At 41.2% G+C, this 17,746-nt stretch overlaps 1 protein-coding gene across 5 annotated transcripts in view; it reads right to left on the reverse strand.

Annotated features, from left to right (window-relative positions):
* The window catches only part of skap1 (src kinase associated phosphoprotein 1), a 29,383-nt gene extending 13,971 nt beyond the window's left edge, over nt 1-15,412 (reverse strand). Inside the window, exons 1-7 of one of the 5 annotated variants that reach the window (XM_047610048.1) lie at nt 15,327-15,412; nt 15,085-15,129; nt 14,184-14,268; nt 13,948-14,055; nt 11,655-11,760; nt 11,113-11,138; nt 10,911-11,018 (exon numbers count right to left, since the gene is read on the reverse strand). In XM_047610048.1, the coding sequence (XP_047466004.1) occupies nt 10,911-11,018; nt 11,113-11,138; nt 11,655-11,760; nt 13,948-14,055; nt 14,184-14,232 (397 nt within the window). In that variant the 5' untranslated portion in view covers nt 14,233-14,268; nt 15,085-15,129; nt 15,327-15,412. Of the gene's footprint in view, nt 1-10,910; nt 11,019-11,112; nt 11,139-11,654; nt 11,761-13,431; nt 13,665-13,947; nt 14,056-14,183; nt 14,269-15,084; nt 15,263-15,326 lie in introns of those variants that run through there. The other 4 variants (XM_047610049.1, XM_047610047.1, XM_047610050.1 and 1 more) reach the window with 4 other exon arrangements.
* Between the last annotated feature and the right edge of the window lie 2,334 nt (nt 15,413-17,746).

The raw sequence follows: 17,746 nt of genomic DNA on the forward strand, positions 1-17,746 counted from the left end.
GAGCTTTAGGTTGATTAATGTTAGCTAATGCACAATATCCAAAAAAATACTAAAGTTAAACAAGAGCAGCTTGAATTGTTGTGTTTTCTTGAAGAGCTTTGGCTTAGGCTTTTGTTAGTAATATGCATGAGTGGACTAAAGAAGCTACTTGGATGAAACCTCTTGAAGAAAGCAAACAATTCAATCTGTTTTGTCTCAGCTTTGCATTGTTAAATATACCAGGACCTTCACAGGCCTAATCAACAATGCGCTTCACTTATTTGTCCTACTGTGTTATTTGTGTGGGAGAGAACTAGTTTAAGGTCTTTGCTTGGCTTTGTTGTTGTTACAGGACGGCTGTAATCTAGCTGTCCTACTCTCCACTCTAGTATTTATAAAATGGAGGTGGAACTCGAAGCCAGGTTTGCCTTAAGGGCCATCTTCCGCCATGCGTTTCCACAGGAGTACCTGTCTTTTCTTTGTGTCAAAAACAAAACTCTGCTTCCTCTGAATAGTCAGCAAGCATTGGTCTTCCATTCAGACGAGGAGGGGATTCCCGGAGTCCATCCCTTTCAGAAAAAGGGCCTGTTTAACTGCTGAGAAAACCCAAACATGTCATCCCACAACTGGCTCCTCTGGTTTAAACAAAACATCCCCCAACATTGAACCTCTGTCTCATTCATAGAAAACAGAGGCAAGAAGAAAACTGAGTAACCCTTGATTTCAGCTGAATACTCAAAGTGTGAAGCTCTCTTGAAGCTTATCTGTGAGTAAGTTTGATCTACAAAATAAAGCTGTTGTTTTTTTACTGGCTAATATTCCAGTAACTTGAACAAACCACCGCGTAGATCCGATAACCCCACAACGCTTCGGCCCCGTGGTCGTGACAGATGAGCAGGTCATTCCACAGCAAAGCCCTAGACACCTCACGGCACTAACACGCTCACATATCATCAGCCTGCCTTTGTGGATGGACTGACCAGTGACACTATAAATACAGAGGTGCTAAGGACTGTTTTGTCAAAGAGAACCTGATTCAGTACATCATAACAAACAGCGGTCATTATGCTCCTCCACCTCATTTATCCGCCAGCAGTCTGTCTATTTTTTTTCTGGGCCTGCTTCCCTGTTGCGGCCCACTTCTAATCCCCTCATCTGTCTACTTCCCTCGCTCTTCATTTATCTCAAAGGTCGAGTCTGGCTAATAGATGAGGAGGTGCAAAATCAACACAGGATCACTCTGATCTGCAAGAGTCAATAAACATTACACATTCATGCGCTCTTAACACTTTAACGCCAGGTGACTTGACCTCACTTAACTGTCTTTTGTACGAATCTCGGATACACACGGACACAGAAGTGGTGTAATAGTTCTAGATGCTTCCACAGGGTAGCAGCACAACCTAAAAGCACCACGCTGGTTTAGTGCTGCTTGCACAAGTCCTTGATCCCACCCTAAACAAAAGCAGGATCTGATTGGTCCTGACTTAACAATGCTTCCTTTAATGGAAATTACACACTAACACCTCTTTGGGACCAATTTTAAGTGGATATTCAGGGGTAATGTTATTTGAAAATGTGTAATTTAGAGCGTTAAAAAACCCCAAAACCATCATGGTGTTTGAGTTTTGAGTTTGAGCACAGGCACAGAGAGACACATTAATGCATCTAATTAAGGCCTCATCAAAAATCGCAGACAGACGGCACTCTTTCATAAAAATCATAAATTGCGTTATCAATTATTCAGGGCAATGCCATGACTTCATTTTCATCCCTTTTGCGTTTTAATTAGCACCATCCACAGCTTTGGTATTGACATTAATTTGATGGCAATTTATTGATATTTCAGCATAACCTATTTAGCTGAGTGCAATTACCAACAAAGAGAAGCAGACAGATGCGATGCTGGAGTCTCATCCAGTGTTTCGTAAATCAAGGTGAGGAGCCGCTACGCGCTAACTGAATCTAACGGCCGTGAGTGGTCATCAGCGAGAAAAGATCTGAGCCGCCCCGTCTCCAAATGGAGGGAAATAATCAATAGAAATTGAACAGATATATGTGTTTAATTGATTCTGGCAAAAAGGAACATTTTCGTAAGCGAGCCGACCTGCGTGCTGATAAGTGCTCCACTCTGTCGCCTTCGCGAACTTGTGTTAAACTTGGAGGGGATACACAACAATGCATCTGAGCTGCCAGCGGTTTGCCACTGCCGCAATCTCTCATTTGGTTATTCACACTCTCTCAGCATGGTGTTATGAGCTCAGCAGTTGATCCCGCAAGAAAAGGCTGATTTATGTTAGCATGACCAGAGGGAGTTAATGTATTCTCTCATTAAAATCCACTTTAGTTAGGCTGAAAGTCAATCAAAGGCTGGATAGAGAGTGAATCAAAATGAAGGGAAATGGTTTGGTGGGAGGACTAATATGTTACATTAGATTTAACGGTGGCCATAACACAGCAAAGATGTTATGAAAACACAAAAATGCACCAAAGATGTTGATGGTGCCACAGAAGATGGAAACGCCGAAGCAAAATGAGCGCTCCCCTCAGCATCTTTTTTTTTTTTTTGTGGAGAGAAGCGACAGCGTTGGCAGGGTTGGGTCCCTGCAGGGAAACATGTGCTGTCTGAACCGCTCCTGCATCCACAGCTAAAAACACTTAAATTGGTTCTGTACGCGGAGAGAATCAGTGTGAGTTGAGTGTGAGGAAAATTTAAATTCTGTGTTCGTGATGTAACATATTGGACATAGACAGGAGACGTGGATAAGGTGTCTTCTTCCTCTCATATGGAAATATGTGCAAAATTATTTGTAGAACAGTTAAAATAAAATAATATGAATAATTCTAAATACATTTTTAGTTTTAATTTTCACATATTTTCCGTGCGTGTTTCCTTAAACAGTATTTTTCTGAGATTCCTTTAATTTCTAGTGTATTTTATTTGTTGTCTTTAGGGCTGTGACTTACAATTATTCTTAATTATCCTCTGTTATTTCATGATTTTAGATTAATGCTTTGTACTAAATGTCATGAATTGATGGAAAATGACAAGCTGCTCATTTTGTTCGATCCAAAGCACAAAGATAATCGACTGTGCTTTTATAGATTCTGTTATAGAAGGAAGAGCAAATGGCATGTTCGCTTTGAAACTGACAATCAATGAATGGACTTGTGTTCATCTTAAACATCCACCTCCCTGCAAACAAAGAATAAAAATTTTACTTTTGGTAGAATTTAAATTATTCAATTGATGATATCTCTTATATTAAAATATAATTATGTAACTTTTCAATCCAGAGCTAGGGGAAAACATTATACTACTAATAAATCACAAAATGCATCCGTTACCGTGAGGTAAAACACCTCTCAACACTGTTAATGGGATTAAGAGGTGACACCCTCAAAGAACAGGTAGAAATTGAGATCAGAAAGTTATCATATGTTTTCTTTCTCCTCTGCTTAGTCCTTGAGCACGGGGGCTTTCACAGTGCCTTTCGATGCGAGAGGTATTGCATTGAATGCAGCATCAGGGGGCAGGACCTGACCCCCGAGTGAACTCTGCTGATGAGGTGAAACAGAAGGCAGAAAGAGGCTCCCCGGCCCTGAGGGGGCTGCGGGGAGGAATGCTGCTGATTCTACAGACGGAGCGAACGAGACCGCAATCCTCTTCGATACTGTCCTTGATTAGGAAAAAGGATTCACTCAGTGCACCTTCACCCACCCGGCGCTCAATCTGCGCACAGGCCAGGCTAAATTGATGCATTTTTCCTCATTACAGTAGGAGGCCTTTGCTGAGCGTCCCTCCAGTGAGGCGGCGGTCAGAAAGGAGGAGAGAGACTGAGAGGCACTGAGGTTAAGGGCAGAATGTCTTCTCTGCCCTCCTTCCCTCCCCCTGATTTGATTAGGACTTCAGTCATCGATACATAAACCATGTTTAGAACGTCCTAATGCATGTGTTTGAACCAAAGAAAACATGCAATGCATTATATCAGGCTGCATGATGCCTGTATCACCGTCTAATAATGGTTAATGGGAGCGGGAATTTATGCAAAAGTGATTAGGTTTTTTTTTTTTTTTTTTTTTTTGATCAGGCATGTCAATCAGGTTAAACAAACAAATCCGACTTGAGATAAAAGCGACTGAGTGAAGCCTTTAATGGAAGAGAAGGAAAACTTGAAATGAGCTGCTAAAAATTTTCTCATACTCAATATTCACTTATTTCAATTATAGACTGGATCTATAACACCACACACAGATAAAAAGTGTTTCACTTTTCAAGCATGTGACTTTGTCTTTTATATAAATACAAAAAAATAAATACATTTCTGTGGCTTTACACAAGAACAGATGAAGTAATTCTAGCTTCTGCTCAATTCTTACATTCAAACATCACACACCGTCCACTGTAAAGACACTAAGGGGCTAAATTTACTATGTGACATCGGCTTCCCCCTGGGCAGTCATAAGCAGTGTCTACAGCGACCCTGAATTTCCCTTTTCTAGATTTACTACCACTATTCAAATGCTTAACTGCAGATACAATGATCCTCTAATCGCTGGGGATGGTTTTCAGCTGCTTCACTGACAGAGACAAGAAAAAAAAAACTAGTAAGAATATAAATACCAACAATGGAGGAGTTTGGGCCCGCAGAGGAGCCTGCATATCTGCGATAAAAATAGGATATAACACAGTTATATCCTAGAGCCCGGAGGGAAAAACACTCACAAAAACTGCTTCTGTTATTTCCACTTATACACTGGAAGTATAATTTTAGAAAGGGGCCGCAGTATGCTTTAAGAGAAATACCTCACACCTGTTACCATCCTATACAAATCTCTCCTATTTTATAGTTGTATGTTATGCCAGTAAATAATTATAAAACACTATTGTTCTTTTACATGTTTCATAAATCACCAGCAGGTCCATGACCAACAGGTGTTACCAAAAAAAAAAAAATATTCTGACGCCCGAGTGAGGAAAATAGGACTAAATTCTAAATTCTCACAGGAAAATGTGTTTTAAAATAATATATTTTTATTTGTACCAATTCAGAGGAGCAAATTACAGGGTTTTGTGGTTAATTGCATTCACATAAATCAAAATAACTGCACCCATAAATTATTAATGAAATTAGGATTATTAATTTGGGCGAATTTTCCCCCATTAAATTTTACTTTACCCTCAAACTTTGCAGAAGACCAGCAAATAATAACTGCAGTATTTTCTTCTTATTTTATGGCATATTAATATATCTTTAATATAGTCCTTCGTAAAAAAGACAGAGTCAAGATTAAAGAAAACATTTAAATATAATTAAGAACATGTATTCCCCATTTTGGTGGAGAAAATATGCTTTATTTCCAAATTGTTGCAATAAATAATGTAAGTGATATTCAAGTATTTAACGTAATAAAGGTTTACGATCACGCTGCAGTATTATTATTTTCATATAACGAATGAAAAACATAAGCTTTTCAAATTGGAAAATAATTGTAAGGCTTAAACTTTTTGTAATAATTTGCAAACTTTTTAAAACTTTTTTCTTTGTCTCATTTTTGTATTAGTTTAAAAAATATTAGTAATTAAACCAGAGGGGAAAAAAACTGTCAGTTTTTAGGAGCAGCATTCGGAGGGAAACGGTAAATCAACCTCTACGACAGAAAGTGCTGCAGAAGTCATTTAAAGACGATTATTTTGACAAAACAGCAGTAAAAGAAAATTATTAATTTGTGAGAATAATCATTTAATTAACTAATGGCTTTCTTAATATTATTTTAAAATTATGTTCTAAAGATTTTTTATTTGTTTTACAGCATTGAAGCATTAAAAAAGGTACAACATTTGAAATGTTTGTCTAAGTCTGATATTTAATAAATTGCTGACACTCAAATTGAATGAATTAGTGCTGTGAAGAATTTATAAGTTCGTCATGTAAAAGATTCGTTTAAAATAAAACAATTTTTCATGACAAAGAGGACAAAGTTCCTTAACGATGAAGTGTGTGCTACTGATTTCTTTGAGACAAGCTAATTTATAGCCTGGGCCGCTATAAATCAATGGTAAAAGAAATTACCATTGTAGATAAGAAATCTTCCAACAGCATACAAGCCCACAGCAGCACACACACAGAGCGGTGCCTTCTCTCAACGGTGCGGAGATCCCGGTGTAAAGAGGGATGCATCCTCAACATCCTCGAATAACTCCACAAGGGCATGTTAATGACCTTAAAGTGCTACATTACAGCAACAATTAAACAGAGGGATCCCAAAGGCATCGGGAGCCGCCGTGTCACTGTCTGTGTACAGGCCAACACATCTCTCCCATCTCCATTTATTTCCCTAAGAAATCAGCAGGGCCACCTGGGCTTGGCATTGAAACTTCATTCATCTCCAGAAATGGATTCCAGTGGAGGGCAAAATCAAATTCTCATTTGCAAGGCAGGGGGAGAAAGAGAGGGAGTGAATGCAGGAGGTACCTGGGAACGCTAACCTCTGGGTGAACCCGCCGCATCTGATAGTTTTACTATTTGTCTGTGACATTGACAGCTCTGGGGGAGATTAGGAGCCACCCTGCCCCAGTTTCCCACTTTGCATTCTGCCTATGTGCCTCTTTACAGATGGACTGCTGCACATTTACCTTCGCCTGTTTTCCCTGGGTTTTAACATGGAGCTACACCAGAGGCAGCGGAGGGGTGTAATTATATGCGGCGCAACAATAAAACAAAGCAAATGAGGGGAAGGCTGCGTCAGAGGGCTTACAAACCACGAGGATGCAAAAACTACGCGGCGTGGCTTTTTGGTGGGGGTGAAGCCGGAGATGAGAGTGATGGATGCCCTTCGGTTAAATACGTCCAAATCCCCCCTTCAAGCCGCTCTCTTGCCAGGCAGCGTGAGTGAGTGTGTGAGAGAGAGTGTACAAGATTAATAGTGTAAACAGCGAGGGAGAGAGAGGGGAAGAAAGGCGGCCAGGAGAGAGGGAGAAAGAAAAGACTATCAGCATCTGCAGCAGCACAGTAGCCCTAGGGGAATAGTGTGAACTTTTGAACCCTGATGGCGAGCAGTCGCTGCAATGCACAGAGCCCTTCTCCCGGCTCGTAATGTGTGTGTGTGTGTATGCGTTTCTGGAAAAGCACACAGACGGAGAGCGACTCAGGAGAGTGAAGGAGAGCGAGGAAGAGTGGAGGTCATTAACATATTCCTCGTTTCCTTGCAAACGAGCGGCCGCTATCCAAATGTCACAAAATCCATACACCGATGAACGCGGTGAAAAATGAATCTCCAGGCAGATATTCTGACGAACACATACAGTAGATGGCCATCAGGAAGTCAAAAAGAAACTTTGTGAGTGATCGCGTGTTCTGTGACAGCGAGGCCGGTCAGTTACACGACTCTGGACTGACTGCAGACAGGTCGCAGGTTGGCCAAGCAAGAGGTCAAGGGTCAAAAGTTCAGTTAGTGGGCAGACAGTGCGACCACGGGTCAACGAACCTCCGAGCGAAATACTGTCCAGGTGGAGAATTCAGGAGCAATTTATTTAGCTATATTTCAACATTTGTCTGTAATTTCTTCTCTTCCTCATTCTCCGTGACTTGAAACACAGACAATGAGCAGTTGGCACATTAAACATTGCTGATTAACCCCCTAATGAAGCATCAGTTGCTCGGCTTGCCAAGAGACCTGGGCATGCACCCCAAAAAACAAAACACTTTACTTACACAGCTTTCTCAAGCTTCAGCCAAAATGACAATTTAGATTTAATATTCTATTTACAGGCACTGTGTAATAATGTTGTTACTCTGCACTAGCTTCTCGTATTAAAATGAGAAAGAGCCGACAGCAACACATAACTTCACGCTGGTTATCCTACTGCATTCTAGTGCTAGTAATTGGTTTAGGAAATTGGGCCACAGTGATCCTGCATTTTTTTTTCCCCCACTTGCCTTCACTTTAGGACACACCTGCCTTCAGAGCTCAAACATTAGTCGGTTAATAAATTTGTTGATTCCAAAAAAATTAATCTACAATTATTCAAATGTGTTGCTTTGAATAAAAAATCTAGACATTTCCATAGAAATGTGCAGTAAACAGATACTTCTTACAAACCCTGGAGGTGTAGATAACTAAATGTAATGTACGTTAGATCATAACAAACATTAATCCTAATAGGCAGACGGTAGCACACACTCTGAATCTAAATTTCCACGAGTCACACCTGAGTAAATACAGTCTATATGGCACATCATAATAGAATCATTACAATCACAAAGAAGCACAGGGAGTCATATCGAACGCGCCATCTTTTCTTGAGACAAAGCTCTTTCCACAGCGCTCGGTCATTGCTGCTGCTTCCCAGCAAACATCCTCGAGCACCCAGCAGTGCCCCCAATCACAGAAAAACAAACCGGCCGCCTCTACTTCGTAAACTTGACCTGCAAACAGCGTGACAGGGCTAAATACCCCTCATCTCCAGCTGTCTCCTGGGGTCTGCGTTTGTGTGTGAGGGCATGTGTGTGAGATTGAGCGAGGAGATTTTGCCAGAGGGAGAAATTTTGCCGCTATATTTGTTTACATATGCATAATGTATCGTCAAGGCAGGAGTGTGTGATGGTGGGAGTGGAAAGAAAAATATCCCGAAAATGTGAGTGAGACCCAAATAGTACCAATGGGGGAGATATGTAGAGAGTGGTGGAGGGCGCTAAAAGCGGCAGACGAAAGCAGGCGCAGTCAGGTCACCGGTGCGGTCGGCGGGTGAAACTCAGTTCACATTACCATGCAGACACCCGGGCTAACAATGGAGGCTCCATCTGTTCCTGTCAGCCATTACAAATCTGGTGTCACCCAGTCCGCTGAAGACAACAGGCCACCGCATCTAATCAAACGGCACAGGCTCCTCTTGCGTGTAAAAGCAGCCATCGACTTCACACTCACTCACTCTCTGGTTAGGGAACACAGAGCAGCGAAGGCAGGCGGTTGATTACTACAGATAATACATCCTCCGAGTCACAAAGTCTCCATTGTGTACAGTAGGCTCAAATAAAATGATGCCGTTAATGCATTTCCTTACTTCTCGTTGAGTCTCTAAATCACAAATTCTTTTCAAAACAAAAGATATCCTGCTGATTTCTGCATTAAAAGCGATGAAGGAAAATTTAAATAAACCCCAAATTGTCAAGTGTTCCTCCTAAAATGGCAGTGATTTCATTAGGCGGTTGTTATTTTCTGCAAACACTCCCTTTTTCCCTTGAAACAGACTGCCGAGCAATGAAGTGCGAGCCGTATCTTTCAGCTGGCAGTGAACAGAGAATGAACTCTGAACTCCGCATGCCCTCTCAGTGAGGACACAGGCCATTCACTATGCTAACATGGTCACAGACCTCCAGCAATAAAAGACCCAGCGCTGCAGTAAAGCGTGTTATTCCAAGTGTAGTAATTTAGTTCTCGATATTCAAAACAAAATGCAAACACAAGGATAAAAAAGATTCTGGTAGTGCTGCATAATCGGCTCATATTTAGCGCAGACAATGCACGCCGTTAACAACTATTGCTTTCCACAGTAACAGACGCCGCAGTTTGTAGCTGTGCATGTCATTATAGCCTGGAGGGAATTTTTTAAGCATTTTTATAGTTTTGTGATTTAGCTTTTTTTTCCCCCCAAAGAAAAAAGCTCCTCTTATTTATTTTGAAATGAACAATTTTAAAGAATGTATTCTCATCATCTTATCGTGGACCATCTTCTCACCATCTGCCGTGATCTGTTTTCTCTGTTTTTCCAAAGTTGCAGAGAGAGGCGGTCGTTACTCCTCCGTGGGCAGAAGAGATCATTAAGCCTTTTTCAAATAAGGGGATTGTGGCAGATTTCACCCAGCTGGTATTAACTACCGGCATTACGATACAATGGAAATATTTCTTGTTTTTATTGGGAAATTCTGCATGGATCCAGCTTTATCACATGAAAGTAGATAAAAATATATATATATATATAAAAAAAAAACTGCAGAGACGGGGACCTAAGGCAGCAGACTCGATAATGCCCACCTGCGGCATGTCACGTCAAGGGTTATTAGCTGGCATACAGAGTCAGAAATACAAAAAGTCTGAATGGGAGGGAGGAAAGTCCGAGAAAGGAAGATAGAAAGAAAGATTGATAAAGGGAGAGAGGGATGGAACACACATGGCCCCTCAGGTACAGTGTTGTATTTCAAACCCGGTTGTGAGAGAATAGCGGAGCTCGAGGTCAATCAATCACTGCATTAGCCTGCAGCTACAGAGTCTCCTCTCTGTGTGGGCCACCTCCACGCCTCCCACAGACTTCAGGGATCAGAGACCGATGGAGGATCGGCCACTGGAGGGAGCTCTAGGTCACCGTTCAGGTCTCGGCGAAGCACCAGTATCAGGAGAGACTACCTGCACATGGGCTGGGAGGGAGGTTAGAGGGAGGACTGACGTCACAGGAGCTGGGCAGAAAGGTAGGAGGCCAGCGGGGAGGGAAACTTCAGAGAGGTGGTCTGTTTTTGTCAAATTTAGAGGGCGAGTAGCAAAACACGGTGGAAAAACGTCCGCCTGCGTTTCCTGTAGCGAGGTATATGTGTATCAGTGGATAGTTAAACTGTATTGTGTTTTCTCAGAGACAACGTCTTCTGTGACACTGAATCTTTTAAACCCTTTGTTGACGCACGCTGTAGCCTTTCAGCAGAAACACGTTCTGATAATGATAACACAGACGTGACCTAACTACAGTCGAAGATTCAACCCACTGTGGTGGACAAAAATAGATCGTCTGCTCTAATTACTATTTTTTTCTCAGTTGTTGTTGTGAGTAATAAGCCATTAGATTCATCGCGTCGTGCTTTTTTAATGAGGTCCTTTCGAGACTTAATCGCTGCATTACCCTCACACAGAGGGCACCAGAATCGGGACTATTGTTGACTTACACTCAGGAACTCCATCATCCTGGTAGTCAGAGGCTACGGAGGCATCGTCTGAACGACCAAGACTGGAACTGCGGTTATCATCTGAGCCTTCTTCGTCCCTAAAATCCGCTGAGATTGTGTAAAATAAATAAAGGTAACGTCAATGAGTGTCAAGTAAGAGAAGACTTGGATTCCTCTGTGTTTTTCAATGTGATTTACTTACCTCTTAAGGGGAATTCCTGTGGATTTCTGTAAAAAACATAAACACAAATTCTTTTTCACTCATGCCCTTATTTTTCAGCTCTGTGCCGCTTGTACTATTCAGTAATTGTTTCCTGCAGAGGAGACCACAAAACCACAAGTTTTCTGCATAAGGACATGTCTCATATCATGCACTGCAGACAACACCGGCTTCCGGAGTAAACTATCACGCTTCAAGAGTTTCACTTTTTAGGGTCATGGACTGTTGCTAAGAAGTCAAATCACATTAAAACGAATGTATCCCAGTCAAAAGCAGATTATTCTGTGAGATTTTTCATAATAATAAATGAGAGCAAGAATGAAGCCCTGAAGGTGACACAATAAGAGTAAATGAGTTAATTCAGATGTGATTCAGCAAACTGTCTTTAAAGCCATTACGGCAACAATTAGGGGTTTTGTGTGGCGTTAGATAAGTGTCGTGAAGTTACATTGAGACACATCAGCAGTAAAGCACATGATTTAATGCTGCTTATGAAGGTTAAAACAAAAAGGAAAAAATCCTACCTTGCGTGGACGACCCTGAAGTTATTCAGCAGGACTTGCCGCGTCTCTTCTGCATTTTCACTTAAGTTCTCATCGAGAAGGATCTCCGCCACGAACAGTTCGCAGTCTGAGGGGAATAAAAACTAGACGTAAATTCATAGAGCTAAACGAGTCACGATTTTGAAGCACATTGCAGTTCATGGCATATAAATAAAGTGTTTTACAAATTCAAATAATGATAAAGTGTTTGTGCCACAACACGGTGACACTCCACTGTATTCACACACTACAGCCATGATTATTTCAACAGTGTGTTTATGTACGTGGGGCACATCTAATAACATCTTGGTCTTGATCCTGGTTCGTCATTTACAGGCCACAGGTCAAGGCTTCTCCTTCCGTTTCACACCGATCAGCTACAACATTAAAACCACCCAACGATGAAGTGAATAACACTGACGATCTCATTACGACGTAAGTGACATTTATGTTGACACGACTATGACACGAACCACCAAATGTACATTACTACGGACCAAGTTCAACCCCATGGCGACAACCTTCCTGCTGGTGGCATGTGTTTCCTAGCTAAGTTATGCACACAGCCACCAAAGACATGTAAAGGGAAACGTAATTCATCAGACCAGGTCTAGATCTGATCCTAACGTGTCCATTGTAGGAGCTTTCTACAGTGGACAAGGGTCAGAGTGGGCACCTCGACTGACCTAGACAGTCACATACAAAACAAACTCTGATCAACTGTGTGTTCTGACTCCTTTCTATTAGTGTCAGCATTCATGTTTTCAGCAGTTTGAGAAGCAACAATATCTCGTCTGTTAGATCGGACCACACGGGGCAGACTTCGCTCCCCACATACAATGACCGTCCATGACCCTGTCTCCAGTTCATGTCTTCTCCTTCTTTGCACCACTTTTGATAGGTACTGCCCACTGTGGATGGGGAACACCACAGAAGACATCTAAACATCACAATCTAGCTTGTCAAATTTGCTTAAATCCTTTCTTCTCCATTTTTTTCTGGTTCTAACAACTTTGAGGGAAAATCTTCCAATCACCGACCAACTGAGTGTTGCTTTAACCATCAGACATTTGTTGATTGTCAGTTGTATGTGGCTCATCGGTTCATATTAAGCACTAAACAGTGCTCCTGAGAAAATATACAGATGGTCTTTAAGAAGCTTGGCCTCTGAAAGAGAAATCCATGGACATTATATTTTTTAAATCTATAGAAAGGTACAATCTATATTTTCTTTTACCATCATAAACAACTGAACAGTAAACCTGATTTCATGTCGTAGTAACATTACAACAGGACTTTATGATGACGGCAAAACTGGTTGGTCGAGATCACTTATCTGATTCATTTGCTTTATGTCCTCGCTCCCATATTACACAAATGTACTGACATATGCAAATGCTATTTTAAAGGCAGTGTTTGCCGACTGGAAGTACATGCAAATGTGGCGAATGTCGTGGTGATACCATGTTAAAAAAGGAAGCGGTTTACAGTATATGACAACAATTGAGAAACACGATACCTTTTCTTTTATTAACGTTTGCGCGTGTTAATGTGGCACTAAGGAAATTTTTAGGTTGTCATTTCCAGGTCACAGCCACGACAGTCGCAAAACAAAACATTTTCAATGATATTTTGGTGTGATACGCTTGTCGGCTTACGCTATATTTACATAGTCGTGCTATTTTTCATCAACAGGATTTAAAATAAAACAGCATGTTTCAAAACAAGATTTATACACAACAAAAGTTAAAGATGTTACCATCCAGTAGTCTCCTGATGTCGACTGGGACTGTCCCCATCCCTGGTTTTCACCTGTCCAACACGACACACTTTGGTTTGTTGAATTATCGGTTTCTTTCTGTCCCTTCACAATCTGGCTTTGACTCCACAATGCAGCTTATTTCATACTGTTATATCTGCCAGTCACCCACACAAACACACTCGCAGATCAACTGGCACGACATCCAACCACCTGTGTCCTTTTGAACTGACACCCAACTTCCGTGCATGCATCTAGATTTGCACAAAATGGGGTGGAGCAGGTGCACAGATGACAACTTCCTCTGCACTCTGGTTTCTCATTTGAAGCCGATAAAGGGTTCGTGACAAGGGGGAAAAAACTCCCAGTTTCATTTAAGCTGCTGCAAAGCCACCCTGAGCAGAAACTACGCTCATGTACGTTGGCTGACGAACATGTGAGCGACCAAAACAGGCAAATTTAGTAACTCAAAACACTCAGTGAGTAATGTCTGTGTGTCTGTCTGTTCAAACTCACATCTAAATGCGCCGCACGCCTCCAGACTGTTGAATAAAACTGTGAATCCCCACTGGTTCCCCGATATACTGCCATGTCTCTGATCTTTTTCGCTGCTGCCTGACCTCACTGCACAGAGCAAACAGACAATTTCACCACGGGGATCAATAAAGTACCACATTATGAAAAAAAGGAGCTAGTCAGCAAAATGGGATTCCCCTTTGGAAGCTTCTTCAGTTCAACAGAGCTATTCATACCTTCAGGGCATGGCTGCGTGCGAGGGCCACAGTAGTGCATAGTGTCCATGAAAAGCCTCGGACCAAAATGAAATGCGTCCAGCTACTGGGAAAGACAAATAATATATAATATATATTTATATAATTTTACAAAATGCCAAGTGTCTGATGGTTAAAGCTACTCGACAAAGAAGACACCCGAAACAAATACTTAGTGAATTGTTCCGTCTCTAAAATGGTCTAGTTGATGCATTTGTAGCTATTTGAAAATTTTAAGATAATAGGGATAATTAAGGGATTTATTTTAAGGGGTTTCAAGAAATAAAATAAATAAATAAAATTCTTATAGCTACAACTTTAACTTGTTTGCTAGACTCAAAAGTAGTCAAAGTAATACTTTGCATCACTATTCCCCAAGAACAAACCCTAAAATGCTCTTAATTCTTTATAAGGCAAGGAAACACATATGGTCACTTCAGCACATATTTTAAAGAGCCAATCAGAGAAGATAAAGGAAACAATCTCAGGTCAAATGAGGGTCAAATGTGGTCTGTAAGGTCCACCTCTGCATGGACACTGCAACCGCTTTATTATGTACCAAGTGTCCTAATGTTGTGCCTGAATCAGCATTTGGTTTAATAGCCTAAATACATGTTTACATTTATTTTATTTTTTTACCACGTTAGGGCAAAGGACCATATGAGGTAAATTCATTAATCTTGATTTTCACCATGACCCCCCCACCCAAAAAAAAATAAAAAATAAATAAATAAATAAAAAAATAAAAATAAATTTAAAAAAAAGAAATAAATAAAGAAGTCTAAGGGTTAAATCTGTTGTATTTATTTCATCCTTTAAACGTATTTTTTATTGAAAGTTAATAACTTTGTTGAGTAATTAGATGTCCGAGGTCATATCTTACCGTCTCTTTTGTTGTGTTGTCATCCACGCTCATTTCAGGGTGAAGCTACAAACAACATGGTGAGTTGGAAATGACAATGGAGCTATGACACACACCGCGTAGCTAACAGCGTAGGTTTCCTCCAAGTTGCTAGTAGTAATTCACCATTTTAGTTTAGTTTAACATTCAGACGAGACGCAAAAGTTTGTAGTTTGATATCAGGCTAACGTTAACTTAGCGAGCTTGACGTTATGCTAACTTACCTGTCACGCGGTTGGAGACGTTAATTAGCTAACTAACGTTTTCTTGTTTAAGGTTAGCTAAGAGGCCTCGGAGGCTCTGAAAGTGTCACCTCAATAACATTTCTCCTCATACGTTTTTATATTTAGCACCGTAAATTACCATAAAGGCGTTAATCAGTTTAAAAGTTGCGTTATTTGCACTCTAGATAAGTTTACCTACTTTTGCGCGAGCGTTGCGTTGAAGTGCTCTTATTATTCGTCGTGTCAAAATGAATTGTAAAATCGTAAATCAGAGATGGTTGTGTTATGTTATAGTTATTTGTATATGCTTGAAATAATAAATCGTTTAACTTGACAATTGCAGCAGATTTAAGTGTTATTTTACGTGTTATTTTTATTTTAGTGTTGCATATTTTGATTTGTTCGTGCACATGCTGCCTTCACGTACGCTCTAGTTTGGAAGTTATGTAATTGTAAATCCCAGTTGTATTGCTTTATAGCAGTCTGTTTCTCAGAAAAATATTACATATACGGATGTGTAATGCTCCTCTGAAATGAAAATCAAGCGAATCTGTGTTAATTAGTAAGGTTTTAGGGAATGCAGCTGACATTACCAAATCAGATTTTCAATAGATTCAATCATAAATTCTCACACTCACTGTTTTAATCACTTTCATGGGTCCTTGTTTTAGGCTGAAAAAGTAATTAGGATATTTCAGACAACACATATTAATGCAGCGTCACAGAATTAGTCCTTCACTATATCTGACAGCTCATGGATGAATGGTTTAGATTAGCGGTAGAGGGTGAACAGGGATGGGCTGAACCGGTGTGGTGGAGGTGGTGGTGGGAGCAGCAGGATTACTAATAGAAATAGTGGTGGGTCTCGCTATCGTCTTATTGATCCCGTATTACTGAAACAGTACAGGGAAAGCCATCAAATAACCTAAGCCCAATCAGACACCGCTCACATCGACAGATAATAGCGGAAATCAGTCAAGTGTTGTCGGACTGACGTTATGAATTTTCTTGCCTCTTAAAATATGGAATGTGTGTTTGAGATCAGGAGGTGATTATTTCAAGTCTTGGGCAACATTGCACACACACACACACACACACACAATATTAACAGAAATATGTCTTGATGCAGTATTTTGGCTTTAATGTTATGAAATAAAAGTGGATAATTTGTGCACACTGGACAGAAAATATTTTCCACACTGCAAATAAACCATCATATTTTATTCATTTAATAACTTTTCCAGTATTTGAATGCTGTCCATTGATGGTGTCTCTCTCCTCTGTCACATCTCTACATGAAGCCGAGGGGTCAGGGTGAGTTGAATCCCATGTCAGGATTGTCCCCACGTTGACCTGCGCCTGACTGGCCTCCCAGCAAAAAGCCCCTGTGAAGGTAAGAGGAACTGGGGTCCCCTCCCCTGGAAAAGAGGTTCCCTCCCCTTGACAGCTCCACAGAGCCCCAGCCACCTGCCTGCTGGGCCGGTCCCATATGAAAAGGGAAGCCCTTTGTAATCCGACGGGGATTACACCACCCAACAATGCGCCGCTGAAAGAGCGACAAAAGCTCTGTATCAAACGGCGCTGAGGGGGAGCAAGGCTATGATCTCCTGCTACTACCAACACTGACTCCTCCGCCACCTCTTCATCTCCCCAAGAGGCTCCCCCCCCCCCCCTCTCCCTTTAGCATTTGCTGCCTCTGTCCTCCTTCTGCCCTCTCATCTCTAGGATCTGGCCTTTTATCAGCGCATTCCTTTTCATTTGCATTGCGGTGTGGGGAGGGACAGCGGGTCTCTCTGATCTGATAGAGCCAGAAGAGAGAGTCAGGAGGATCCTCGGGGCATGAAGGGTGTTTTTTAGTGTGTGTGTGTGTATCCTGTCCTTGCGAACGCACACACACACACACACCGCATTGCATTCTCCAGATAGGCAGGGACTAGGGTAAATAGTGAAGCACCCGCGCCTGTCTTTCAAGCTCTGTTTGTCTTTATGTTAGAAAAGGAAGTGCTTTGGTTGAGGAGTGAATTTTTAGGCCAAAAGTGAGACGTTTAGCTGCAAAGTTTCGTCGATAATCTTCAAAAGAAATAATAAATCACCTTTTGCAATAGAAAAATATCCAAAGTCGGTGCTCAAACGTGGCGCTAATACCGATGTGCCACAGCTCATCGAAGCCCTTGATACAAATTAAGAAAAGGCCTGATTCTTAAGGGTCAGCTGTAAATGTTTGTGTTGCTCAAGGAGATAAAAAGAGGTAGTTTACTTTTCGGATTTCCTCGGAATTCATTGTGTTCCCTACCCACCCATTGCTCAAACATATGTCAGCGTAGGGGGTTCCTTGGTGGCGGTGAAGTTACAAAAAAAAAAAAAAAAAAAAAGCGATGATAGATTGGGGACACAAAAGACTGAAGAGCAAACGTGTTAAA

Source organism: Mugil cephalus, chromosome 16, assembly GCF_022458985.1.
Source record: "Mugil cephalus isolate CIBA_MC_2020 chromosome 16, CIBA_Mcephalus_1.1, whole genome shotgun sequence".
Classification (NCBI taxonomy): domain Eukaryota; kingdom Metazoa; phylum Chordata; class Actinopteri; order Mugiliformes; family Mugilidae; genus Mugil; species Mugil cephalus.